This window comes from Gastrolobium bilobum, unplaced genomic scaffold, assembly GCF_033153095.1.
Source record: "Gastrolobium bilobum isolate Gb01-03AN ecotype WA unplaced genomic scaffold, APGP_CSIRO_Gbil_v1 utg2365, whole genome shotgun sequence".
Lineage (NCBI taxonomy): Eukaryota > Viridiplantae > Streptophyta > Magnoliopsida > Fabales > Fabaceae > Gastrolobium > Gastrolobium bilobum.
Genome location: NW_026899145.1, coordinates 146,361 through 173,428, shown reverse-complemented (window position 1 = coordinate 173,428; position 27,068 = coordinate 146,361). Strand labels below are relative to the sequence as shown.

The 27,068-nt window shown below is 38.4% G+C and overlaps 1 protein-coding gene across 2 annotated transcripts; it reads left to right on the top strand.

Moving 5' to 3' along the window:
- The first annotated feature begins 642 nt into the window (after positions 1-642).
- On the top strand, positions 643-26,563 carry LOC133287586 (small RNA 2'-O-methyltransferase). 2 transcript variants are annotated; one of them, XM_061485224.1, is made up of 10 exons: positions 643-703; positions 1,296-1,593; positions 3,034-3,123; positions 4,238-4,692; positions 4,764-5,009; positions 10,700-11,631; positions 11,724-11,899; positions 11,975-12,091; positions 15,612-15,749; positions 25,886-26,563. In XM_061485224.1, exons 2-10 carry the CDS (start codon positions 1,321-1,323, stop codon positions 26,321-26,323), a joined length of 2,865 nt encoding a protein of 954 aa, XP_061341208.1. In that variant the 5' UTR covers positions 643-703; positions 1,296-1,320; the 3' UTR covers positions 26,324-26,563. The 2 variants fall into 2 exon arrangements, with proteins under 2 accessions (XP_061341208.1, XP_061341209.1); XM_061485225.1 differs by lacking the exon at positions 643-703 and having other exon boundaries at positions 1,558-1,593; positions 3,034-3,127.
- The last annotated feature ends 505 nt before the right edge of the window (positions 26,564-27,068 follow it).

Sequence of the window (27,068 nt, the reverse complement as noted above, 5' to 3'; positions counted from 1 at the left end):
TAACACAAAGGTCAAGATAGTAGACGACGCTCGAGAACATAGACATTCGAAACTTCTCTGTTAAGCATTTTTCAAAATTTATATATGTTTTTATCAAATAAAAAATTGTAAAAAAAAGGGAAAATATTTAACATTTGTTAACGCGCAGTAGAGAGACTCGTACGAGGTCATTTTTTTTCCATATCCCTGAGTCAAAGTCAAGACTCATGAGCCAATATTCACCGCATATCTTTGAAATCAAAACTTAAAAAAAATAAAAAAAGAAGACAAAGGTATTTATGAAATATTTATTTTTTATTGAGTATATTTAATAAAGAGAAAAATGTATATCATTATAAAAAATGTAAAGTTATGTCATTTTAAGTGAAAGAAAGAGATAAACAAAAAAGAAAAAAAGTGAAAAAAATAAAAAAATAAAAATACGAGTCTTACCTTTTTACGAAAATAACATAAATATATCGTTTAAAAACACAAACATTTTTTTCATTTAATAAAATCATAAATATTTAGCACGAATTATTTGGCAGTGCTTAGTTAACAAGTTAGCACGCTGGAGGCATGATGACAGTGAGAGTGAATCAAAAAGCGCTCCAAAACCTTTCCCTCTTCCCTTCTTCTTCCTTCATTCTTATATAAATACATTTCAATCCTTCTTTCACTACTTTACAAAACCCTCATTTTCTACGCATTCAGCTGAAGCAAGGTATCATCACCTCCTTTTCTTTTTTAAATTTCAAAATGTAATTAATTGCTCTGAAGAGCTTTTACTTCCTGAATTCTGATTCCTCCACCACTCCCTTTGATTTCCCCCTCTGAATTTCGTTGAAATCGTTTTGTCTTGTTCCTTATTTTACTTTTGGTTGTGCTGATAATAAAAAATAAATTAGGTTCTAATTTATAATGCATTCTGCTCATACTGTAAATTGATTACTGGACCGAAAGTTCAGTTCAGTTCGGTTCAGTTAGCCCCTTAGCTAGGTTGTTATAATTCTATTAGAATTGGTTAGATGTTAGTTTGCTGAGCTGTTATCACTCATCAGCTCTTAGCTTCCATAGGAAGCTATCCCTCTCTATAAATATTTTATTTTGCGTTGTATTCAGAATTTCCAAGATGATAATAATACACAGATTTCTGTGAATACTCTCTCGTCACTCTCCTTCTCTCTCATTTTCTCACCTTTTCTTTCATTTTCCCTTACTTTCTCGAAGCTGGGGATATCAAGTTCACAGTATGTTGTAGATAGACTAGTTCTTGGCTAATCTGTTTTTAACCTTTTGTTTTTGATTTTTTGAAGGATTGAAGTTGCTCTGAGCTTTCTCATGGAGTCCGAAGAACTTCCCGCTGTTGCGCCGAAAAAACCTAACCTTACACCTAAGGCTATAATACACCAAAAATTTGGCAACAAGGCCTGCTACATTGTAGAGGAAGTGAAGGAGGATAATCAAAATGAATGTCCAGGATTAAGTGTTCCACAGATGAAACCCTGCCTTTATCGTTGCACATTGCAGCTTCCAGAACTTTCTGTTGTGTCGGGGACCTTTGCGAAAAAGAAGGACGCAGAGCAATCTGCAGCAAAGATGGCCATAGAGAAGGTATCACCTAGTTCCAGTCAGTGTGCAAATTGTTGATTCTTATTATATCATTGTGCTTCTTCCTTAATTCTCCTTTCAATTAGATCGTTCTATGTTAGTCATGATAGGCAGGTCGCTTACTTTTTGTTCATTCACAATTATTTTGAATCTAGCTGCAGCCTCATCTCACTTGCCTTTTGATTTTATTTTTTTTTAGTTTATTTATTCAAACAAGTGTTTTATAAGCCAGCAAGAAGAGGTTTATTCTGTTCTATTTGGTTATTGATTATTATTTTTAATTTTTGAAGATGATATTGGCCTAAGTGGGAAGGATGGGTTTGTTTTCTTGCATTTGGAAATGTTGATGTCAAAGATTCTGCGATTGCCTTAAATGTGAATCTTGCTCTGTTTGGTCTTGTACTAAAATTAGGGGAGCCTTTTAAGTAATAAAATTATGATTGTGTAACGTATCATTCCGCTTCCTACAACATGATCACTTTTTTTTGTAGCATTATCTTAAAATGCTACAGTAGACATTTACTAACTTTATATTTCTCCATATTGTCCTCATTTAGTCCAACAAATGATTCTTCATGTCAAGATGATTTAAAGTAGAAAATGGCTTTATGCTAGAAATTGTCAAATTTTGATAGATGGGCTATAATATTGAAATTGGAAGTTTTTTCACTGGAATTTCATGTCTTGGAACTTTTGCTTGTATGGTAATTTTTTTATTTTTATTTTATTTTATCTCTATTTGGCCAATGCCTTGTATTAGAGACATTTTAATGTGGATTTGATTGTATTTTATCCTGACTCTTTCATAGTAGTTAATTGCGCCGCAATAGCGCTGCGAGCCGTACTGTATGGGCATTGCGGTGCCTCGCCGCAAGAAACCTCACTGGAACGCAATAGCGGTCATTGCAACCGCATTTGCAGCCAAATCGCGGCCATATTGCTGTCATAGAGCAAAATGTTAATTTTGTCTTAAATTTAAGTGTAACAGAAATTTTTTAAGGGTTTTTTAGTCTATCTGCATCTCTCTTTGTCACTTCTACAATCTCTGCTTTTAAAAAATGTTTTTTTTTTGTCATTATTTATGTCATATATCTATTCCGCTATTTCCGCAACCGCAATTTGTTATAGGGCTATAGCATTTTTAGGGGTTGGCCGCAACATGCCGCAATCCGCATTTGATAACTTTGGATTCTTTGTGTCATTATATATAATTTCTTAAAAACATTATGGATAGGCAGATGGATCTTTTCCTAAAACTTATTCTACACCTACATTTTATTTAATATGCATGCTTCCTGTTAGATAGTATTTTCTTATAAATTGTTACTGCTACACAGGAAGTGGCTTTATATTTTATATCTGCTATTTCAACTGTTTACCTGTCATAAGGATTATGGCATTTTAACTTTCACAATGCTACAACTATTAATTACTGTCCTGCAGCTTGGCATCCGTCCAGTGACCAGTGATCTCACTCCTCAGGAAGCAGAGGAAAGTTTAGTTGCTCGAGTCGCCTACTTATTTTCTGAAAAAGTAGGTAATATATTTTTAACCATGTGTTAAGTGATGCCTATTGTCATTTATGAAAAATAAGTGTACTGTAACCAACTATTTTGTTTCAGCTGTCTTTTTTTTTGTTTCACTTGGTCATGAAATTTATTTATTTATTTTCTTAGAGGTTCCAATTGCTAGAGTGATCTTATAGCTATCAGTTCTTTGCTAAGTTAGTAATCAAGACATCTGATGATGAACAGATGAAGTTTGAGAATAGCTACCCCACTGACATTGTTGCTGTATACTATTTAGTCTGTAGTCCATTTCATGCTATTGAATATCAAGGTTTGTTGTAGGGGATGACAAGTGTTGAGATATATAGTCCCACATTGGTTGTATGTGCAACTAATGTGGCCTTTATAAGGCCTTGAGCTAACTTTTGGAGTGGTGTATCCCAAGGTTCTTTACATGGTATCTGAGCTTCGCCGCCCCCCACTTTCTCTTGTGGCGTTTCTTAGCACAGGTAGGCTGGGCCTGTTACATTGTCCCCTCTTCAAGCCCAATGGGCTCTCGTGTGAGGGGGCGTGTTGAGATATATAGTCCCACATTGGTTGTATGTGCAACTAATGTGGAGTTTATAAGGTCTTGGACACTCCCACCCTTTGAGCTAGCTTTTGTGGTGGTGTATCCCAAGGTTCTTTACAACAAGGATTCACTGCTATAAGTATTATGTGATTACTGTATGTTTTCATCTTGTATGGTCCTCTATCCTGTGCAAAATTTTAATTTTTAACTGTAAAATGATGTAGGATTAAATAAATATGATAGTCATTCTTATGGCCTTTTATTACCAAATTGTTTAGTGGCAAGTAAATAATTCTTGTTGAGTTGGTCTGATCTCAGAATTTTTTTGGACATTTATTAAATTATCTGAATTCTTTATTTCTATGTGGTTAATTTTGTATTCTCTTTTTGTCATTCATGTATAATTTACTTTTAGTAAGATATTTATGATTATCTTGGTTGGCCATCATGGTGACAAATTAGTCAAAAGGATATTCAATTTTTTGACTCTGTTGACACAATGTTATCTGTTAATGAATTTTAATTCAGTCTGATAACCATTTTTCTTTGCCATTTGACACTTGAACAGTTTTTTATATCTGATCATCCACTCAGTAGTCACATTCGAGCAACTTTGTGGAGGAAAGGTGACCTTTGCGGAGCAGTTCCTATTTCTGTTATTGCTGCCTATGATGCCAAGCTTTTTAGCTTGTGCAAATGTATTAATCCTGAGGTGGAGTCAAATCCAATTTTGGTTATTTCGTGCATAATGAGGGCCACTACAAAGTTACATGGGATTCCTGCTACTTCTCAGCAGCATCTCTGGATTAGAAAGCAGAGTCCATATCCACAAGATATTATGGAGTCAATAATTAGAGAAGATGGTTCACAAGAATGCATTCGGTTTTCTGCGATACGCATTCCTAGTTCAGTGGAAAAACCTATTGAATCAGTGATGCTTTGTATTTCTTCAAAAGAGTACTACCTTGATATCATTGCAAACGAACTTGGTTTCGAAGATGCCGCCAATGTTCTGATTTCAAGGTATGATGAAATTATAAAAAAGTTCTTTAGTTTAGATGATTGCTTTCTAACTTATTGGTGACCTGTGTCAGGAATTTGGGTAAAGCTTCCTCTGAGACAAGATTGTTCTTTACTGCTCCAAAATCATATCTACTGGATCCATCTTCTAAATTGCCAAATGGAAAAGCAACCCTTCATTTTCAGGAATCTGTAAATGTAAGGGCAAGTTACTTGTCTGGGCAAAATATAATTGGTAATGCAATATTAGCATCCATTGCGTATACATGGAAATCTAGAGATCTTTTCTACGAGGATGTAACAGTTCGGTCATATTACAGGTCTCTTTCAATTCAAATGTTTTGTTGCATTATTTATTGAATATTGGTAAATTTTATATTATCTTCTAGGCTAAACTTACTAGTAATACTTGATGAAAAGAAAGGTTTTATCATATCATGCACTTTTGCTGTATCACAGTGGCCAACTGAATTTTTATTTTATATATTTTTTTTAGCAGAACAACTTTTGAAAGTCTTTGTTGGTTTCTTTGATTATACTGAACAAAATTTCAACTTTACTCCTTGTTGAGATATATAAAACCATTAAAAAGCCCTCACCCACTAGCTTAAGCTTTTGGGTTGAATTGGTTCTTTACATGGTATCAGAGCCTCGGTGTACCGGGTTCGAACTTCACTGCCCCCACTTTCTTTCTAGTGGAATTTCTTTCTTCGCACAGGTAGGTGGGCCTGTGCATTGTCCACTCTTCAAGCCCAGTGGGCTCTCGTGTGAGGGGACGTGTTGAGATATATAAAACCATTAAAAAGCCCTCACCCACTAGCTTAAGCTTTTGGGTTGAATTGGTTCTTTACACTCCTTTGTCATATGTTAGAACTTGGAAATTATGTCCTTCTAGGAATTGTTATCTAAACTAGCATAATGCTGAAAATGCTGATAATTCTGTCTACCTTTATCTGGTCTTTCTTTTCTAACAAATTTGCTACCAATCTATCTAATCAAGAATTCCCCTAGGTGTTTGTTAGGCACCCCATGGTTACTAAACTTAAGAGATATAAAAAAGGATAGTGGAGGAAGAGAAACTAGGGGAAGAGGAGGGATTAGGTTGTAACAACCTTGCTTACATGGAAATTGTCGAGGTATGGGAAAGAATGAGAAACATGGGGTAGCAGGGATAAAAAGGAGGGAAGGTTTTTACTTTTTAGTGGAGGTATCCAGTCATCGAGTGAGGAAGTTGTGGCCTTTGGGCAGGGAGGAAGCAGTCCCTCAAAGTACTGCTGTATCTCTATGTTTTCTTTTGCCATGCTCTTCTTCTCTGTTTGTACAGATATGTTCATGAACTGATATCAGCATCAGTTTTAATATAAATAGAGCTTTTCAATAAAATTATAGTTGTATTTCTGGGTTCCTATCAGTGTTCAATGCATCTTTGTTCTTGTTTATTTTTCTGGGTTAGCGTGGCATATCCGGTAAGGCAGTGATAAATAACCAATTTTTTGTTTGTTAAATATTTTTCTTAAAGAATTCCTGAATTTACTGCAAACTGAATGTTTATAATAAGAGTAGAGATAGAGAGCCTTTTATTATTAAACTCATAAGTTTTCGTGCTCTTCCTACTTTAGTTTCTCTTATGCTTGACCCATTTTGGGTCTGACTTAGTCTAATTTTGTCACATGGATTCTGCATTTGTCAAATCTCTTTTTTGACAAACAACATTTGTCATTTTTTTCTTTCCTTTTTTTTTTTGGTAAAAAATAATTGTCAATTTTATTGAAAAGAAGTTTTTGTATATTGATATTGAATAAATTACATGAGTGAGTATTTATACAAGAAAAAATCGCTAAGAATGACTAAGCGATGACTAATCAATCCTATCACAATCCTAATCACAATCAATTCTAATCAATCACAATTAATCCTAATCAATCATAATCAATCCTAATCAATCATAATCAATCCTAATTAATAGGAAATAAAAACGGAAACATGTTTGAATTCTAATTTTCTACACTCCCCCTCAAGTTGGGAGGTAAATATTGATCATTCCCAACTTGCCAATCAAGTCTTCGAATGCTGGACGGTGTAGGCCCTTGGTAAGGACATCTGCCGTTTGCTCTTTGGTTGGAACATATATCAAATGCACACTTCCATCATCTAATTTTTCTTTGATGAAGTGACGATCAACTTCCACGTGCTTTGTTCGATCATGATGCACAGGATTTTGAGCAATGCTAACAGCTGCCTTGTTGTCACAATATAGTTTTATTGGTAGGGAATATGAAATCTTCAACTCTTGAAGAAGTCTTCTCAACCAGATTCCTTCACAAACTCCATGAGCTAAAGCTCGAAATTCTGCTTCAGCACTACTTCTGGCAACCACTGTTTGCTTTTTGCTTCTCCAAGTAACAAGATTTCCCCACACATAGGTGCAATAGCCTGAGGTAGATCTTCTGTCTACTGATGAGCCTGCCCAATCTGCATCAGTGTAGATTTCAATTGTCCTTTTATACCCCTTTTTAAAGAATAATCCTCTTCCTGGAGTATTCTTGAGGTATCTAAGCACCCTATAGACTGCACTAAGATGCTTCTCCTTGGGTGAGTGCATGAATTGACTAATCATACTCACCGCAAAGGCAATGTCAGGACGCGTATGAGATAAGTAGATTAGTTTACCAACCAATCGCTGATATTGTTCTTTATCCACCTCATTCCCATCTTCAATACCTAATTTGGTATTAGGTTCCACAGGTGTCTCAGCAGGTTTACACCCTAACATTCCTGTTTCCAACAAAAGATCTAGAACATATTTCTTTTGTGTTAGAGTGATGCCTGTTTTGCTCCTAGCAACTTCCATACCAAGGAAATATTTGAGAGTGCCAAGGTCTTTGAGTTCAAATTGAGCTGCTAGAAATTTCTTCAAGGTGTTCAATTCCTCAATATCATCACTTGTAAGAATTATATCATCTACATATACAATAAGAATAGCAATTTTACCATCCTTAGAGTGTTTGTGGAAGAGAGTATGATCAGTCTGTGCTTGAATGAAGCCTCTTCTTTTGACTGCTTGTGTGAATTTGTCGAACCATTCTCTGGGAGACTGTTTCAATCCATATAGAGACTTTTTTAGTTTACACACTGATCCATTTCCCTTTTCAAAACCAGGTGGAGGATCCATATAGACTTCTTCATGTAAGTCACCATTTAGGAATGCATTCTTCACATCTAACTGTTGCAGAGGCCAATCTAGATTGGCAGCAAGAGATAAGAGAACTCGGATGGTATTGACTTTAGCAACCGGAGCAAAAGTCTCATGATAATCTATCCCATGAGTCTGAGTGAAACCCTTTGCAACCAATCTTGCCTTGTATCTGTTGATGCTATTATCTGCATTGAATTTTATTGTAAACACCCATTTGCATCCTACTGCCTTTTTTCCTTTGGGTAGGGTCACTATCTCCCAAGTTCCATTTCTTTCTAAAGCATTCATTTCTTCAAAGACAGCATCCCTCCATTTTTTATCATTGAGAGCCTCATGTATATTTCTCGGTATCTTTGTACTATCCAACATAGTATTGAAAGCACGAAACCCTGGGGACAACTTTCCATATGAAATATGATTAGAAATAGGATGAGTAGTACAAGATCGAGTACCTTTTCTGAGAGCAATGGGCAAGTGTAGATCATTTTCACCATGACACTCAAGTATTGGGGTGCTGGAACTAGAACATGGTTCAGAATCCTGGCAGTGTAGAGGCTCTGGGTTATTCACACTTTGAGGAGGCTTTCGCCTGCTATAAACTTGTCCCCATTTTGAGGAGGCTCCTGATGGTGAGGATTCTGTAGCTCCCCCTGTTTCCAAAAGTAGAGGTAATACTGTGGCATTAATAGGTTCCCATGACTGATCTTCATCTACTCCTATAGACTCCCCCTGAAGAGAAGTCGAGGGGAAGAAAGGGTCATTCTCAGAAAAAGTGACATCCATAGAGACAAAGACCTTACGAAGAGAGGGTGAATAACACTTATAGCCACGTTGAGTAGGAGAATAACCAATAAAGACACACTGGAGAGACTTAGGATCAAGCTTAGACCGTTGATGGGAGGGAATATGGACAAATACAACACAACCAAATAACTTGAGAGGTAAGGAGGAGACACCTCGGAAGGAAGGGAAGATACGAACAAGACTAGAAAGAGGAGACTGAAATTTCAGAATGCGAGATGGCATTCGATTTATCAGATACGAGGCAGTGAGAACTGCCTCTCCCCAAAGATATTTAGGAACACTCGTGGTAAACATAAGAGCCCGAGCAACTTCAAGGAGATGTCGGTTTTTTCTTTCCGCAACTCCGTTTTGTTGGGGTGTGTCAGGACACGAGCTTTGGTGAAGGATGCCATGTTGGGAAAGATATTCTCCAAGAATAGAGTTAAAATACTCTTTGCCATTATCTGTACGAAGAATTTGTATAGCAACTTGGAATTGGGTTTGAACCATGGCATGAAATTTTTTAAACACGGATGCAGCATCGGACTTATCCTTTAGAAGATACACCCAACAAACTCGAGAATGGTCATCAATGAAGGTAATGAACCATCGAGTACCTGAAATATTTTTAACACGGGCTGGACCCCATATGTCGCTATGAATTAAGGAAAATGGGGAAGAGTCATGGTGAACTTTAGAAGGATAATGAGCACGAGTATGCTTGGCAAGTTGACAAATATCACAAGAAAACAAACTTGGACTTTTATTAATAAATAAGTTTGGCAACAACTTCTGAAGATAAATAAAATTTGGATGGCCTAGCCTACGATGCCACAGCATAACATCATTACATGAATCAAAAGGAAACAGAGAGTTTTTTTCTACGAAAACAGCTTCATGAGTCACATCCTCCTCAAAGTAGTAAAGTCCACCATCCTCTCTAGCACTGCCAATCATCCTCTCCGAGTCCTGTTCCTGAAAAACACAACCATGTGGAAAGAATTTAGCAAAGCAATGCAACTCAGAGGTGAGCTTGCTAATGGAAATGAGATTACAAGTCAGAGAAGGAACATAAAGAACTGATGTCAAAGTAATCAGCTCAGAAAGTTTAATGGTTCCGTGTCCTGCAATTTGGGAAAAACTGCCATCGGCGATCTTGACCCGAGAAGGTTCAGAATATGGAGTGTATGAACAAAACAAGCCAAGATTACCTGTCATATGATCAGAGGCTCCAGAATCAAGGATTCAATGATTTTGACTATCAACATGGAAAGTTGTACCTTGCTGGACCACATGACTAGTGGCCTTAGGAGGTTGCTCGTGGTAATAAAAAGAGTGTTTTGAGGAAGCCATGAATAAAAAGAGAAGGGTTGACCGTTGATGAAAAATCAAGTTTTGTAAACTTTTGATCTGACCTCTGGAACAGGAAGGGGAGAAGCTGGCGAGAAGGTCTGTGCAAGTCGCGACGGAAAAAAAACGTCTGGAAGGCGGCGCGTGGTGGCGCGTGCAGCGGCTGACGGCGATGGGTCCAGCGGCGGTCGACTCGTCGGATCCTTCTGAGTCGAATGGTCACCTCACTTTTTTTGATCGGAGGTCAGTAAACTAGGTTTCTGTGTTGGACAGATTCAAGGCGGTGTTTAGGAGGTGTTTGACGGTGATGGAAGTGTTTGGATGGTTATTTCAGATTTGAATTAGGGTAGGAACGAACCCGCTCTGATACCATATTGAAAAGAAGTTTTTGTATATTGATATTGAATAAATTACATGAGTGAGTATTTATACAAGAAAGAATCGCTAAGAATGACTAAGCGATGACTAATCAATCCTATCACAATCCTAATCACAATCAATTCTAATCAATCACAATTAATCCTAATCAATCATAATCAATCCTAATCAATCATAATCAATCCTAATTAATAGGAAATAAAAACGGAAACATGTTTGAATTCTAATTTTCTACAAATTTATATCTCTTTGCAAAATTACATAACTTTGCATCATTTAATGATTGTTAGATTGCCTATACAGGATGCTTATTGGGAAGACCCCAGGGGGCATTTACAAATCATCCAGAGAGGCAATACTTGCTGCGGAGTTACCTTCAAGATTCAACACAAGAGCAAACTGGAGGGGTGCCCTTCCCAGGGATATACTTTGTATGTTTTGCCGCCAGCATCGTCTGTCTGAACCTCTTTTTTCTCCTTTTGAAGTATTATCTGAATCATCAGGATCATGTTTGAAGGTTGCAAACTCAGGCATAGATGTGATTGAATGTGTTGATGGGGCCTCTGTAACTGCAAGTCCAAAGCAATCAGATTCAGAGGGGTTTAAATGTGAAATAAAATTACTTTCTAGGTGTGAGGATTTAATACTTTTGTGTTCCCCCACAGATTATTTTAAGAAGCAGAACGATGCCATTCATAATGCTTCATTGAAACTTCTATCATGGTTGAACCAATCTCTTAAGAATATAATTGTTCCTCTAGAGAAGCTTTATGAGACTGCAGAGAATTTCAATATCCAGATTTGTTCCAAAATCCTTTTCAGGGAGATTTTAGCTGGTCAATCAATTCACAATTGTCAGCTTAATGTGATTGAATGCAATAGATTACTTGAATCAAACTGTATGAATTCATCATATGACATGTCTGGAAATGGGGTGTGCTCGTTAAAGATTGAAGGTCCAGACTCTGGTGTCTGTCCGTGTAATGGATCTTTACCTTGTATACGTTATTCAGTTTCTTTGGTTGTGGAGGGTGAGAATATGAAAGAATTTATTGAAGTTTGTAATGAGTTTGAGTTTGAGGTGGGAGTTGGTGCTGTGATTCCCTATGTTGAGGAGGTTGTGATGCAGATGTCTGTTGGCCAGTATGCTTACTTCACTACGAACTTACTCACTCCTGAGTTGATTTTTGCTTCAGCTGGTGATTCAGTCAAAATGCTGTCCTTGTTATCTTCTGGTGAGTTGCTTTCTCCTGTCAAACCTTCCTCCCATCCCCCCACATACACACGATTGTTGATCAGCGTGTGGCTAAATTGCTGACTGTGTCAGTGGCTTTATATTCTTGTTTTTCAGAAGCATGCTGCATGGAGTATGAAATACATTTAACCAAGGTTGCAGCACCTTTGGAGGAAAGAATGGAGCAGGCTCTTTTCAGCCCTCCACTTTCAAAGCAGCGGGTGGAATTTGCAGTGCGACACATTGTAGAATCCCATGCTACTACTTTGGTATGCAAAATCTTCTCATCTTCCATTTTCTTTTGTTAATCCGAATTTTGAATTTGATGTTCTCTTTCATCACAGCTTGATTTTGGATGTGGATCTGGAAGCTTGTTGGAAGCATTGTTGAATTATCCAATTTCTCTAGAGAAAATTGCTGGTGTTGATATCTCACAGAAGGGTCTTACCCGTGCTGCAAAGGTGACAAACACTTTCTTATACCGAAGTTTTTGCTTTATCTTTTTTTAAGTATATAGATCTTACAAAAAGAAAGAATTCGGTTATGTTGTTCAAAAGGTATAGTACCGGGGAGCCTTGTCTGCTCATGATAGATCTTAAAATATGCCTGTTGGTAACAGTGGTAACAATGTAAATACTTTCTTGCTGATTGTGTAAATAGGGTAGTCAGAATCATGTAATTACGGTAATTAGGATAGTAGTGATATTTGTATTTATTCTTGTTGAAATTATAGGAATTTAGATAGGGAAGGTAGAAAAAAGAGAACAAAAATTGAATAATATGAAATTGGTATGGATTTGATATGTTACAATGTGATACAAGCTACAAAGCAATAATCCCGATTTATACTAATATTAGACTCCAAATTCTAATTAAAAAAAGAGCAAACCCTAGTGTACAAGGCTAACGACTTGCAAAGGGTAGGGATGAGGTCAGGCTTACCCTATTATTTTTGCAAAGAAGTTGTTCCCCAGACTCCAAATTCTAAATAAATAAGAAAAATAATAATGAAATATAAAGAAATAAGGAATCTATTCCTTAGAGATCATATAAGATAATATAAATTATTCTAAGATACAATCAAGATATTATGGGATATTTTTCATATATTCTACCTTGACATGGTATCAGAACCTCTAAGACCAATTGGTCTAGAGTTCGATCCTTGTTGCTCCGATTCTTCTAATAGAAAATTGAATTCCAGTACAAGGTAGTTAGGTTTGTGTATTATCCATGTTTCAAACCCAAATGACTCTTACTTGAGGAGGCATGTTAGATATATAATATAATGTGTTTTCACCTAACAGCTTAAGCTTTTGGGAGAGTTGTTTCATGACAGTTCTATATTTATTACTTTTTTGCTATATAATTCAGATCCCATTGTGCAGTTGAGACACACTAATTTCTTCAAAGTTGCTCATTTCCTCTATGACTTAATAATGCCAAAGTGGTGAATGTTATTTTTACGTGTCCTAACTCTTTGTAGAATTTGAGAAGGCTGTTATAATGCCCATTATGTGAGATGTGTCTTATATGTTCATCAAATTTAGTTGGCAATCTGTTGCTATATGCATAATGATGCCCATAACTTCTGGAAATAGCTATGTAATTGGTCATACTATTTTATCATTTTTTGTAGAATACCACGGATGTGCCTTTTTTTAGTAGAGGGAAATATTTTTACTATTGGAAGATGATGTCTTTGACTATATTCTGCTGACTTGTCTTTTAAATAGCCGCTGACTTATATTCTGTCTGATGGAACCAGAAAAATAACATTGAAATTATAGAGATAATGGAGTTCATACCTCTTTTACATACACTAATTTGCAGAAAATAAACCCCAAGAAAGCCTCAACTCTCCCTCAAACCAAATACCTAGGCTTAAGAGTTCCCTAGAGGTCTCCATTTCCCCACTAACCAATTCTGTATACATGAATACCTCACTACACACACTCACTCACCTTTTATTCTACCCATAGAATATTCTAGAATAACTAATTAACTGGCCCACTCACATTTAGGCCCATCAATACTCCCCCTTCAAAACTCACCTTGTCCTCAAGGTAAAAAAAGAGGAGAGAGGGTGTGATTGAACTTCCACCTGGATCCCATTGCTTGAAACAAATTCCCCTCCTTGCAGCTAACACGTTGCTTTTGTATCCCGTTGCACCATTGCAAATTTTTGTGCCTTTGTTGTCTTCTAATGCTAAGTTTTCTTCTGCATATTTGGGCACAAAACATGCTTTGTTTTCTTTGGCATTTCTGATCATTGAATCAGCTTTGTTTTCTTTGGCAGTTCTGGCAACGCAATAAAGTCTAATTGAAGCATCATTAACCTCTTTGGGCCCATGCAACTCTTGCACCTTTATTAATTTCAGGATCCAATTATTAAATTTTATCACTACAAGTTTTCCTTGGTCCCACATACCTGCTGAAGTAATTTGAATAGATTGGATAAAGCCTATTTGGCTTCCTGTCAACCACCATATTCTTTGGGCCAAGCCCAAAACGTTAAAATGGAAACCCATATGGCAGAATTCCAAGTCTGCCCTTCCTCTCTTTCCATCTCCTCCAACCCACTCAATTCCAGTAGGATGAGTTGTCCCGTGCTTCCATTTGATCCCTCCATCATCCAGCGGCCACTTTTGTTGCAAATTCACGAGAATCAAATTGCCGTCCGTCGCTTGCGGGCTTGTTGGCAGAAACTGCAGTAGAACCTCCTTCTTTATGCCCTTTTTACGTCGCTGATTTGTATCTTCTGCACCTTCTTCATCTTCATCTGTTTCCTTGGGTTGTCCCTGGTCAAGCACGTCCGGCCAGCAACGCGTTTGTGTCCATGATCTTCTCCGGTGAGTAGCAAAACCGATGGCCTGAACTCCTTGTGCCGCCGCCCCTGTTCGCGCGCAGTCTCCTTGTTGGTTCCAGATCTGTTTGCGCATCGTCTCCCTCTATCAGATCTGACTTCGTCTTCTTCTTCGTGCAATTATTCATCTTCTTTTTCTGTTTCTTCTTCTTCTTTTTCTTCAGTTTTTCCTGGTCTGTTCTCTCTATCCTCCTCGGCTTCTTCTTCTCGTTCTTTGTCAAACTCCTGCGCTTCACCTTCTTCGTTTTCTATGCATCTTGCTATTACCTTTTCTTTTTTTCCTTCTTTTTCTTTGTCGGTTTCTTCTGCGATTATTTCTACCTCTTCTTCTTCAGCAAGTTCCCCTTCTTCTTTTGCTGAGCTTCCATTTTTTTCTTCTTCTGCTTCCACTTCTGATTTCTCTTGTTCCGCTTCTGCTTTAGTTTCTTCCTCGAATTTTTTAAAACCTTGTGACTTCATCTGCTCGTATTCAAGTCTCCGTGTTTTCATCAACTCAATGGTTTCCTCTAACACTTTCATCACTTTTTCTAAACCTTCCCTACGCTCACTGAATCTTATCATTTTTTTATTTTTTATTTTTTATTTTTTTTCTAGATCTGGACCAGAAACACTCCCTAGATTGGAAATGCTCTGATACCAAATTGATGGAACCAGAAAAATAACATTGAAATTATAGAGACAATGGAGGTCATACCTCTTTTACATACACTAATTTGCAGAAAATAAACCCCAAGAAAGCCTCAACTCCCTCTCAAACCAAATACCTAGGCTTAAGAGTTCCCTAGAGGTCTCTCATTTCCCCACTCACCAATTCTGTATACATGAATACCTCACTACACACACACACTCACCTTTTATTCTACCCACAGAATATTCTAGAATAACTAATTAACTGTCCCACTCACATTTAGGCCCATCACTGTCCAGTATGGAAATATTGTTATGCAATGAATTAAAGATTACGTTGGATGCTTAGTTAATGGACACAGCCATTTGATCTTGGAGGACCTAGTTCTGTGTAGGAAACTGGCATCATGATTTTATTCTTGTCTTGTCTCTAAATGTGAAATTTCTTTGTTAGTAAGCTGCTTGGTTTTTGTGCATGAATTCTGCAGTTACTTAATTCAAAATTAGGCTCAAATTCAGATGCTGGTGTGGGATCAACAAGCATAAAATCAGTAATTCTTTATGAAGGTTCAATTACAAATTTTGGTTCCGGGCTACATGGATTTGATATTGGCACTTGTTTAGAGGTATTTCTTAATCGATTACATATTCTACTATTGTTAACTTCGTTTTGATATGGTGTATGGTTTGTCTTGATAAATCATCTATGATGTATGGTTTAATTAGTGTTGAATTTATAATATGTTTAGTATTTGATAAATAAGTTTGCTATCTGTTATGGACCGGATCTATATCCCAACAACTTATCCAACAAAGGATAAGGCATATTCAAATAAGATCCTAGATAACAAAGGATCAATGAATTGCACTCATATTAGGACTCTAAACTTACAGGTAACCCTTTCTATAAATAAAGGGTTGAAGCCTCTTAGGTACATACTTTTAACCTAATTACTCTTGCTGCTAACACTGAGCACACACACACAAAACTTGGCTATAAGCCTATTGCTTGTGCGCAGTGATTGATTTATTGGCTTTGAGCCAATTAGATATCTCTCTCATAGATATCTCTGAGTGCATACCTACACGGTAATACTCACGATCTACCTAGGACCAAACATTGGCGCCGTCTGTGGGGAACCGTAAATTTCGATTCCCACTCCAAAATGAATAACACTCGTGGAATAGCAAGCAACGCTCCGCCCCAGCCGCAACATCAATCCGCCATTGATCAACTCCAGGACTTCGGAAATCCAGCACTAGTGGAGGTGCAAGTAGGCGAGGCTGGGACTGAAGCAATGCCGATCATAAGTCGAGGCAACCCCGTGCCAAATCAGGTGCTTCAGCCTCATCGGGGTGAACAACCCAGAACTGACAACCACATAACTAGCACAACTCTTAACGCGATCCTATTAAGGATGCAACAAATGGAAGATAGATTCCTTCAACGACAAAGACAGGACGCCCAGAAGATGGATGCCTTGCAAAACAGGTTACGTAACCAAAACATCAACAACCAAGCCGGATAGGAAGGCCAGAACCAAGGAGACGTTAAGGGCAGAGGTACTCAGGACAGGATTCACAACGATAATGGATGTCAGGGCAATGGCCAAGATGCCAACAACGACAACCTCCATGATGATGAAGATGCTAATGACAGCCCGTTCACTGAGAGGCTCATGAACATGTGAACATGACAATTCCGCCGAGGTTCAAGAAGGTCAAAATACCTCCCTATGACGGGAGTCAAGATCCTAAGGGCCCATCTGGAGGCCTTCAAGACGAAGATGCTTTTTAACGGGATAACTGGACCTATCAAGGCCAGGATCTTCGCAACTACTCTAACAGGTCAGGCAATGACTTGGATCACGAGGTTATCTAGGAACTCGATTGACACGTTTGAAGACCTCGCTCGCACATTCCGCCTGAATTTTTCTACCAATAAGGCCCACCCTATGCCCGCCTATGTATTAGGTCGAGTTAGGCAAAAAGAAGGAGAAACGTTGAGAAAATATCTCGATTGTTTCAAGGAAGCCGCACTCAAAGTGTGGAACTTAACAGAGACAGTTCATCTACACTTGATAATCTCAGGATTGCCTGGTGAATCCCCTTTGGCCAAGTTCATATACAAAAGCCTGGTCAATGATTTGGAAGAATTTAGACAGAGGTCGGACAAATACATTGATGTGGAGGACATGCAGCATGCCTACGGTGAAGACTGAGGCCAAAGTCCTAGTCGACAGAGACCCAACAAGAAGAATAAAGATAAAGATCGGCATGGACCCAGGAAGGAGGCCGAATCTTACAATAAAAGACCAGATGAACGCTCATCAAGAGCTAAATTTGACAACTATGCATCTCTCAATGTTGTCTAGATCTCGGATTTGGAGAGAGGTTGCTCAGACTGAGCTGCACAATGTCAAAAGACCTAAGCCCATTAGGAACAAGGGCGGACTTGACCTAACTAAATACTGCGCCTTTCACGATGGAAATGGCCATACTACAGATGAATGTTGGGACTTCCGAGATGCTATTGAGAAGCACATTAGAGAGGGAAAGTTGAAGCAATATCTCATCCGCACTCAAGGAAAGAAAAATAACAAGCGCAGGCAGCGAGGTCGTAGCAGGAGCCCAAGCCCAAAAAGGGAGAATAAGAAAGACTGAGACAAAGATGGTCACGACAAAAGCAAGAAAGCTGAAACCAAAGATGATGAATATCAAGATGCCAAGTATGAATGCAGTGTAATAAGTGGAGCACTCAGAGGTGGCAATGATACTGCCAGTGCCAGGAGAAAGTACCTCAGAGAAGTCATATCAGTCAAAGACAGACCTGTTTTCAAAGAAAAAAGGGGGAAAGTCGAATCCCCCAAGGTTATTTTTCACTGAGGAAGATTTGGATAAGGTGGGCCCAGGCCACACTAATGGCCTAGTGATTATCGGGATGCTGGTCAATTGCCGAGTCAGAAGAATGTTCATAGACCCCGGAAGTTCAGCTGATATTCTCTTTTGAAAGGCTTTCCAAAAGATGAATCTGGGCGAACAGGATTTATAACCATGCATAATTGAGTTAGTAGGATTTAGCGAAGAACGGTCTCCCCCTAAAGGATACATGGATTTAAAACTCACAATGGGAACTAGGGAGGCATTCCGAGCTAGAAAAATCCGCTTCATTGTGGTTGATGCAACCTCATCCTACAATGTCATAATTGGCCGACCTACAATTCACGAAAGGGACATGTTCGTCTCCACTAAGCATTAAGCTTTGAAAATAGTGGGGTCAAAGAATGAGGTCGTCACTATTAGAGGAGATCAGAAAGAAGCCAGAGAGTGTTATTATGAAACACTCAAGGTATCTCAGGGCGGCCCGTCATCCCTCCCAAGAATCAGAGAAGGAGAGAAATCTCGGCCAAGGCAGAATCTGTGTATCCATGCGGCAACCAAATCAACATGGTCGAGCTGGATATGAGGGAGGAGTTACAAACTCGAGACTGGAGCCTCAAGGAGAGCTAGAAATCGTCAAAATAGGAGAAGACGACAAGCGTTACACCAAGATCGAGAAGAACATGAAAGCTGAGATAAGAGAACAACTTATCTCATTATTGAAGGAAAACTCTGAAGTATTCGCTTGGAAGGCATCCGCGATTCTGGTGTAGATCCCACCTCTTGCTGCCACCAGCTTTCCATGTATCCTGGATCTAAGCCGGTATCCCAGAAGAAGAGAAAGATAGGTCATGACCTACGTCAGGCATTGAGCGAACATGTTGATGAACTATTGGAAGTCGGTTTTATCAGAGAAATATAATAATACCACGTGGCTTTCTAATGTCGTGATGGTAAAGAAGCCAGTGGGAAGTAGAGAATCTGTGTTGACTCTACCGACCTCAATAAGATCTGCCCAAAGGACTTGTATCTTATGCCTAATATAGATCAACTAGTTGATAACTCTTTGGATTTTCAACTACTGTCCTTTATGGATGTTTATTTCGGATATAACCAAATTCCACTACACCCTAAGGATCATGAGAAGATCGCCTTTATTTCTGAGAAAGGGAATTTTTGCTACAATGTCATGCCTTTCGGTCTCAAAAACTTCGGGGCAACATACTAGAGAATGAGGATCCAAGTCTTCCAAAACCAAATTGGAAGAAACTTGGAAGTCTATATAGACGACATGATTGTCAAATCGATCCGGCGTGAAGATCTCGTAGCCGACTTGAAAGAGACATTTAAACAACTGAGATCTCAACGCATAAGATTCAACCTGGCCAAATGTGCGTTTGGGGTGTCAGCAGGTAAGTTTCTGAACTTCATGCTTACAAACAGGGGAATTGAAGTTAACCCCGACAAGTGCAGAGCTGTCCTGTAAATGAAGGAACCCCAAGATCCGCGGAGAAATCTCTCCCTTTCTTCAAACTCCTGGAAAAGGAGGCTGAATTTGGATGGGGAAAGGAGTGTAAAATGGCATTTGGAGAGATAAAGAAATGTCTTGTGTAACGCCCCAATTTCATAATCGGATTGTTAACTTACATATGGTACTTTTAAGTGCATAAGTAATTGCTTTAGCGGAAGACTTTATTTGCATTTCACCATTACCTAGTGTAATTAAGTGAGTAAACTTTTTCTTTTCTTTTTTATAGATATTAAAAAAAAAACCACTCTCCGTTAAACCTGACTAGTGAGTGTAGGGTGGAGGAATTCCTTGTACGCAGCCTTACTGTAACACTCCATGTATACCCGGTTTGTTAACATGCCATCGTATTAAGCCACGCTTAATTAAATTTGCGTAATAACTTTTTACTTTCAATTATGACGTCATTATAATTAGCCAAGTTGATTACTTAATCATTTTCATAAAAACATTGCTTGTATGTGAATTGTAAAAGACAACTATCTACACTGAATAATCTCATATATATAAATCATTAACTGTGGCTCTAGTCACGGCACTACAACACATAGGCCGGACAAACCCTGATAGTTTATACAACTCAAGGCTAAACAACGATACATAATCAAATGTGGCATGGACAATTCCCATGCTCACCAAATAAGGCAACAAAGTCCAACATCAGTTTCAGCAATAACAACATAATCATAAAGATAACATAACAGCATCCAACATATAATCATAACAGCAGACATCTAACTCAGCTCCGGCCTCTTGCCGCCCGAGGTCTCAACCTCAGGGTTACCTGAACCTGAAATATGTGCCCCAAACGTGGGGTGATACTCACCGGCAAGTATATCGATCGCACAAGTAATATAATGATAAGAAAAGTTCGTCTCCACAGGGATTGTGATCATATATCAAATAATCGTTCTTTCAAGAATGGAAGAGTTCAAATAGTTTGTGACAAATATTGTCGATTTGTGTAAAAGTGAGAACTGAAAATAAAGACTTGTTTTTGGCTTTTTGTTATGAGAATTAAAACAATAAAAATGAAAATTGATTTGTGAAAATATGAGAAAAACATTGTAGCTAGAGTGCACTCACTATATGATCCCCACTTCTTACTTTGGATTGATTTAAAAATACTTATTTATATAAATACTCAGATAATTATCATCTAGAATTAATTAGTTAAATTCCAATCCCTTGGCAATTTAACCCTTTAACCTCAATTGGAATCCTAATCCCTTAGTAACCCCTCATGAAAATTAAGCAATGAACATGATAATTAAAGCATCTGCAATTAACATACGTCTATTCCTAGTACGCATATAAATTGTTATCCTATCCCCTTTCAAGGTTAAAATCCCAATATTCCTATCTAGAGTTCTAACCCTCAAACTATTAACAACTATTAAATTGATCAAGTCTAACAAAGAGAATAGAAATTACGCACAGAGTAAAATAAAGAAATTTATATAAACTAGTAAAATTAAACCAATCCGTCGTAACAAGGGTTCACATAAGGTTTGTGACCCTAACTACAATAAAGAAAACTAGCCAACCATTATCATGGCTGACATTGCAATATTCAACATCAATAAGAAAATAGAATGGAAGAACAAAGATGAATGAGAAGATCTCTCGGAAGCGCTCTCTCTGAAGCACGACGGTTCTCTGGTATCAGAATAGGATCCCTAATTCTGTCATGAGCATCCTATTTATACGCCTCGCTTATTTCTTCCAAAAATACCCTCTAGACAGCACGGTGCATCTTTCCCGCAAACCGGCGCCAGTCGGCGCCATGCCTTTGTCCAATTTGAAAAAGCCGGTCTTGATTCCTCGCAAAATGGCGCCAGTTGGCGCCGTTGTGGCGCCATTCCTACTCCAAAAATCGGCGCCATTTTGGCGCCACTGGGCGCCGCTTCTCTGCCCAAAAATTGCATTTCTCCAAAATCGGCGCCAATTGGCGCCACTTGCAAAGCACTGCTGCGAAGTTCGTAAACCGGCGTCAGTTAGCGCCGGTGTGGCGCCATTCCGCGCCATGTTGCTGGAATTTGTACCGTGCTACACCCGTGTGAAGTTACGTCAACAGGCTTTTTATAATTTTGTAATTTTCACTTCTTTTACCTGTATAATTTTGTAATTTTGTAATATCATCTGCCGAGGTCTCAACCCCAGGGTTACCTGAACCTGAAATATGTGCCCCAAACGTGGGGTGAGATCTCTAAACAGAAATCTCAGTAAGATAAGGGGTCCTCAAAGATCTTCCACCCCAAGCTCACTTACATGTGCAATATAAGTTCTAAAAGCAGTAATTCAATATCAGTTCCAAAATCAGTGCAATGCAGCAGATAATCATGCCATGTGTGTTATAACTATTCTACTGATCAAAGAAGTGTAGGAATACGTCTATTACCCAAATAGTACACGCCCATACTGTACCCGCCCACAGGACCACCCCATGGCTCCTGTTTAGGCAAAACACCACATACATATCATAAGACATTTGCACTTAACAGCTCAATAGCATTTCAATAAAACAGTACATGAAAACACATCATGCATATAACCATCCCCCCATGGGATATGGTGGAACAAACAATGGGTAAACTGAGGATACGAAAGCTTACATTGCAAGCTAGCTATCTAAGGCAAGAGTCCACACAAGCTCAAAGCCCAAGCACAGCAGAATCACAATCTGTTTTGGACCAGTAATCATATCAATATTCAAACATACAAGCATATGACATAAAGACAACACCTTTCATTTATGTTTCATGTCTTAGGCTTCTCACAAAGCCACAAGCCCTTAATCACTTAGATTCTGACTTAACAAGTCATTACAGAAGTCCAACTTCATCAATCTATGGTCTACAAACCCATAACTCAGTTCTGTATGAACAGTACCGTTACTGTTCACGCAAACCCAGAATATCCGGATATATGTCGGGGACATATCCGGATATCCCATATCCGGATATCCATATTCGGAAATCACAAGACCCCATATCCGGATATCAATATCCGGATATTTCGCGACAGAATGCAGTTTCTGCATTTCGCGAGATATCTCTTCCAAGGTTCCATTTTTAACACTTCTAAACGTTAAAGCATGCATCTTTAAGCCCATTTAGGTTCATATACTGGTTGCCCATCCATTTAACTCATTAACATGCCAAGACTCAAGCTTTAACCATAAAACTCATGATCAAAGGTTCAAGAATATACCCAATGCCTCAAAACAGAAATGGATGATGCTCTTGGAGCTCACTTGAAGCTCCCAAAGCCAGGCTAAACACAACCCACGAAAATGGTGGTCAAGAGTGGTTCTTTCTCTTCAAAGGTCACTCCTTGAAGCTCAAAATGTTAGAACAAAGCTCCTACAACTCAACTCTCATAGGTCATCCCCCAACACTCACTCAAACAAAGGCAAAACAACTCAGAAGACACCCTCCTCTCCCTTACAACCACTCTACCAAGTGATTACAATGTATAAAAGAGAAGAATCAAAGGAAAAAGAGGTGACTTGAGAGTTTTTCAAGCAAGAATGGCCAAGGAGAAGGTGACAAGCATGGAGACACCCACCAGCAGCCAAAACCCACGCATAGAGGCTGGAGTATCAGCCTAGGGTTGTGTAAAAGGGTCTATTTATAGGCCACTTAAAATTAATCACACAGTATTAGCGATAATAACTATGCTTAATATTTTAATCCCAAACTTTGGAATCTGAACTTATTCATTTTTTTAAGATTTGTCATATTTTTATTTTATTTTTCGCAGCACCCTTCCGGTACGCGCTTTTCCATAGCTAGTATCAGTTCTGGCACCAGTTCTCATTATTTTGACTTGAAACTTGAAATCACAGTCCTACAAATTATTCTAGGAATATTCATGCACTTATTATAATTTTCCGGGATACTTCATCGGTACGCATTTATACTGAGTAACAGAACTGGTATCTGCACTTTTCGTCAGAAAAGCGACTTTCAACATTATTAATTACTTTCTATAATTATTTAAGCCTTCTCATAATTATTAGGGTCAATTATGAAATTATTTTCTAATTCTCATATTTATTTAATTAATTTCCTAATTTAACGGTGCGAGTTCTTACATTCACCCCATCTTTTTATGGATTTTGTCCTCAAAATCAGAAACATACCTGTCTCGGAAGTCGGGGTACTGCCGGAGAAGCTCGTCCTCTCGCTCCCAGGTACACTCCTCAGGAGTTCTTCCTGTCCACTGTACTTTGACCATCAGAATGATCTTGCTCCTCAGTTGCTTCTCGCCACGATCGAGAATCTTAAGTGGTCCGACGGGAGTCTTTAGGTTCTCCCGAACCTCCACATCATCTGGTTGCACCACGTGCGAGGGATCCGCTACGTACTTCCGTAGCTGAGACACATGAAACACGTCGTGGATGATGTGGAATTCGATTCAGAGTGGAACCTAGAGAAGGAACAAGGGTAAAATTAATAGTGCTTTGTTTCATCACACGTGAAAGGGGGAGAGAACCGGTCGAGGCCGAGACTAAAGAAGGCCCACTTCAACCTAATGCATTGTCGAGCTGAGATTATCTATCAAAGGGGATCGGTTTTTCACTTGTTAAAGTAGTACAACCTCGTCCTCGTTTAGAGGGAGTTGATCTCTGCTTGCTTCCTCCACCTTGGTGACTACGAAGAAACAGTTGTTGTTTTTCTTCTTCCGTATACTCCTTGCCAAAGAGCCAATGACAAGCCCCTTTGGGCAGCTTCTTGATGAGCTCCCTTTCTTTTGCAGCATCATCTCCATCTCGGCCAGAGACTAAGCTAGAACCTTGACCAGGGGTACCTATCCCAACCCAAGAACTTAATGGGTAAAAGCAAGTTCACCAGAATTGATTGGAAGAAGGGAAGCGACCCCAAAAAGGGACTATAATCCCAAGAACACAGTACCACTCTCAATATCTAAGACAGCTCACAATCCCTCACTCAAACGAAATGTACAAACATCCAAAACCATAATCAAGGAGTAAAGTAGTGTACAAATAGAAGAGATGTTTGGGAAAAAATACTTGAGTGTGTGGAAAGGAAGACGACGAAAGCGGCGCAAATCGCTGGACAGAACGTCAATGAGAGTAAAAGGAAACGCAAAGGAGGAAACTTCAGAGAACAAATGAGATGTGAAGAAGGAAGAGGCTCAAGTTTGTAAAAGCCTCTGGGCGCAAAGATGAAGAGACAAGGGCACAAAAGTAATCTCACACGATACACATTTAATGCGTGAAATCATGTTTTGCGAAAAGTAAGGGCGGCTCACTCCCAACGACATATGAATCACGAATCAACAAGTGACACGTGGCCATGCATAACCGTCAAGTAACTAAGACGCAGAGAGTCACGTTGATGTGATGCCGTCTCAGATCATAACAATGATTCGACCTCTTCCTTCCAAATAAAGGGAAACCACGCAGAAAACGTTGCTAAAGCCGACTTACACTGAAGCTCGGCCCAACATGATTAATGACAGCATAAAATTAACCTGATATTTGACATAAGAGCCTCTTAGGTAGAGGTCTAACCATGGCTAAACTCGGGTTAAGGATGATCTCAGCCAAAGTGAACTCGACATCATCATCACTTTACATTCATGCTCCAGAACGCTGAGATTATCGCACGAATATTGCACCCTGGCAGTCCGAGGTCTCGAACTACAGGGCTAGGGGGGCAACTGTTATGGACCGGATCCATATCCCAACAACTTATCCAACAAAGGATAAGGCCTATCCTAATAAGATCCTAGATAACAAAGGATCAAGGAATTGCACTCCTATTAGGACTCTAAACCTACAAGTAACCCCTTCTATAAATAAAGGGTTGAAGCCTCTCAGGTACACACTTTTAACCTAATTACTCTTGCTGCCAACACTGAGCACACCCATCCACAACTTGGCTATAAGCCTATTGCTTGTACACAGTAATTGGCATATTGGCTTTGAGCCAATTAGATATCTCTCTTGTAGATATCTCTAAGCGCATACCTACACGGTAATTCTCACGGTCTACCTAGGACCAAACACTATCTGTAACTGTGTAATGGGCTAGTGTAGTCTAATCATTCTTTAGCCAGTGCTGCAACAACAAGCACTCCTGGTTTATTATCACTTGGAATAGTACTTATACCTCTCGTTACTTTTTGCACCGGTTCCCTGGAAATATACTTTATGCTAGCCATTTGAATTGGTTTGTGTATTATGCAACCACTTTCATGTTCTTTTGGTGACATAATATTTTGCTCAGGCAACAATATTTAGACCTGTGAATGTGCATCTATGTAGAAACTGTTATTGACATTGAACTGAATCAACTGATATGAATCGCTGAGACAATGTAGGTGATTGAACACATGGATGAAGATCAAGCGTGTCTATTTGGGGATGTGGCATTAGGTTTATTCTGTCCAAGGATTCTCATTGTTTCTACACCAAATTTTGAATATAATATAGTGCTCCAGCGTTCGAATCCTCCAACCCAAGGACAAGAGGAATCAGACGAGAAAACCCTCTTACAATCATGTAAGTTTCGCAACCATGACCACAAATTTGAGTGGACCAGAGAGCAGTTCAGACAATGGGCATCTGACTTAGCTACGAGGCACAATTACAATGTGGAGTTCAGTGGGGTTGGTGGTTCTGCTGATGTTGAACCCGGTTTTGCTTCCCAGATTGCTGTGTTTAAAAGGGAATGGAGACTTGAAGATGACCTACTGAAGCGTGCTGATACAGAACACCAATATAATGTAATATGGGAATGGAATAGTAGAAACAAATGATTTGCTTTTTCGGAAGAAAAAAAAAAATGACTATTCAGTACAGTTTTTTGAGGTGCTGATGACTAACTGCTGGGTTTTTTTTGAAAGAAGACAGACAAAATAGAATTGATTATAGGATAGATAGTATGTTTAGATAGGGCATCGATTTGCTTTGATCATGTCGTATGACTTCTGAATCTTGATAATCCCTTATGAAGTCTGAAATTGATTGCTAGTAAGAAATATTGGGGATGAGATTAACTCCATTGTTCATTTAACCTTGTTTTGTTTTTGGGATGAATATTTCTCATGTTATAGAAGATAATTTTATTTCCTACACAGATGTAAAACTGTGTGGGGTTTATGTTTTTTTTTTTTTACGTGGTTAAATACACTTTTATGTGTGTAAGAGATAATTTTATCCATACAACATAAAAAAACATAAATCTTTTTAGTTTTTTATTTCTTCTTCTTTGGTATAAACAAAATGTAGTGAATTTACATGATGTAAAAATTTAAATAAAATCTTCTAATAGAAATATATAGAAATAAAATATTAAAATCAAAATATATATTTTATCTACACGCTGAATGTTTCATTTTATTTTTTAAAAATTTAACCAAGTGAAAATATAAAATAGCCAGAAATGTTAATTTTTTTTATAGATATCTTTAATTCCTTTGGGATTTTAAAATAAAAAATTACTTTAACTCATTATTTTGAACTTCTTCATTGGTTTTATATTATTTTTTCCAAATATTCTTT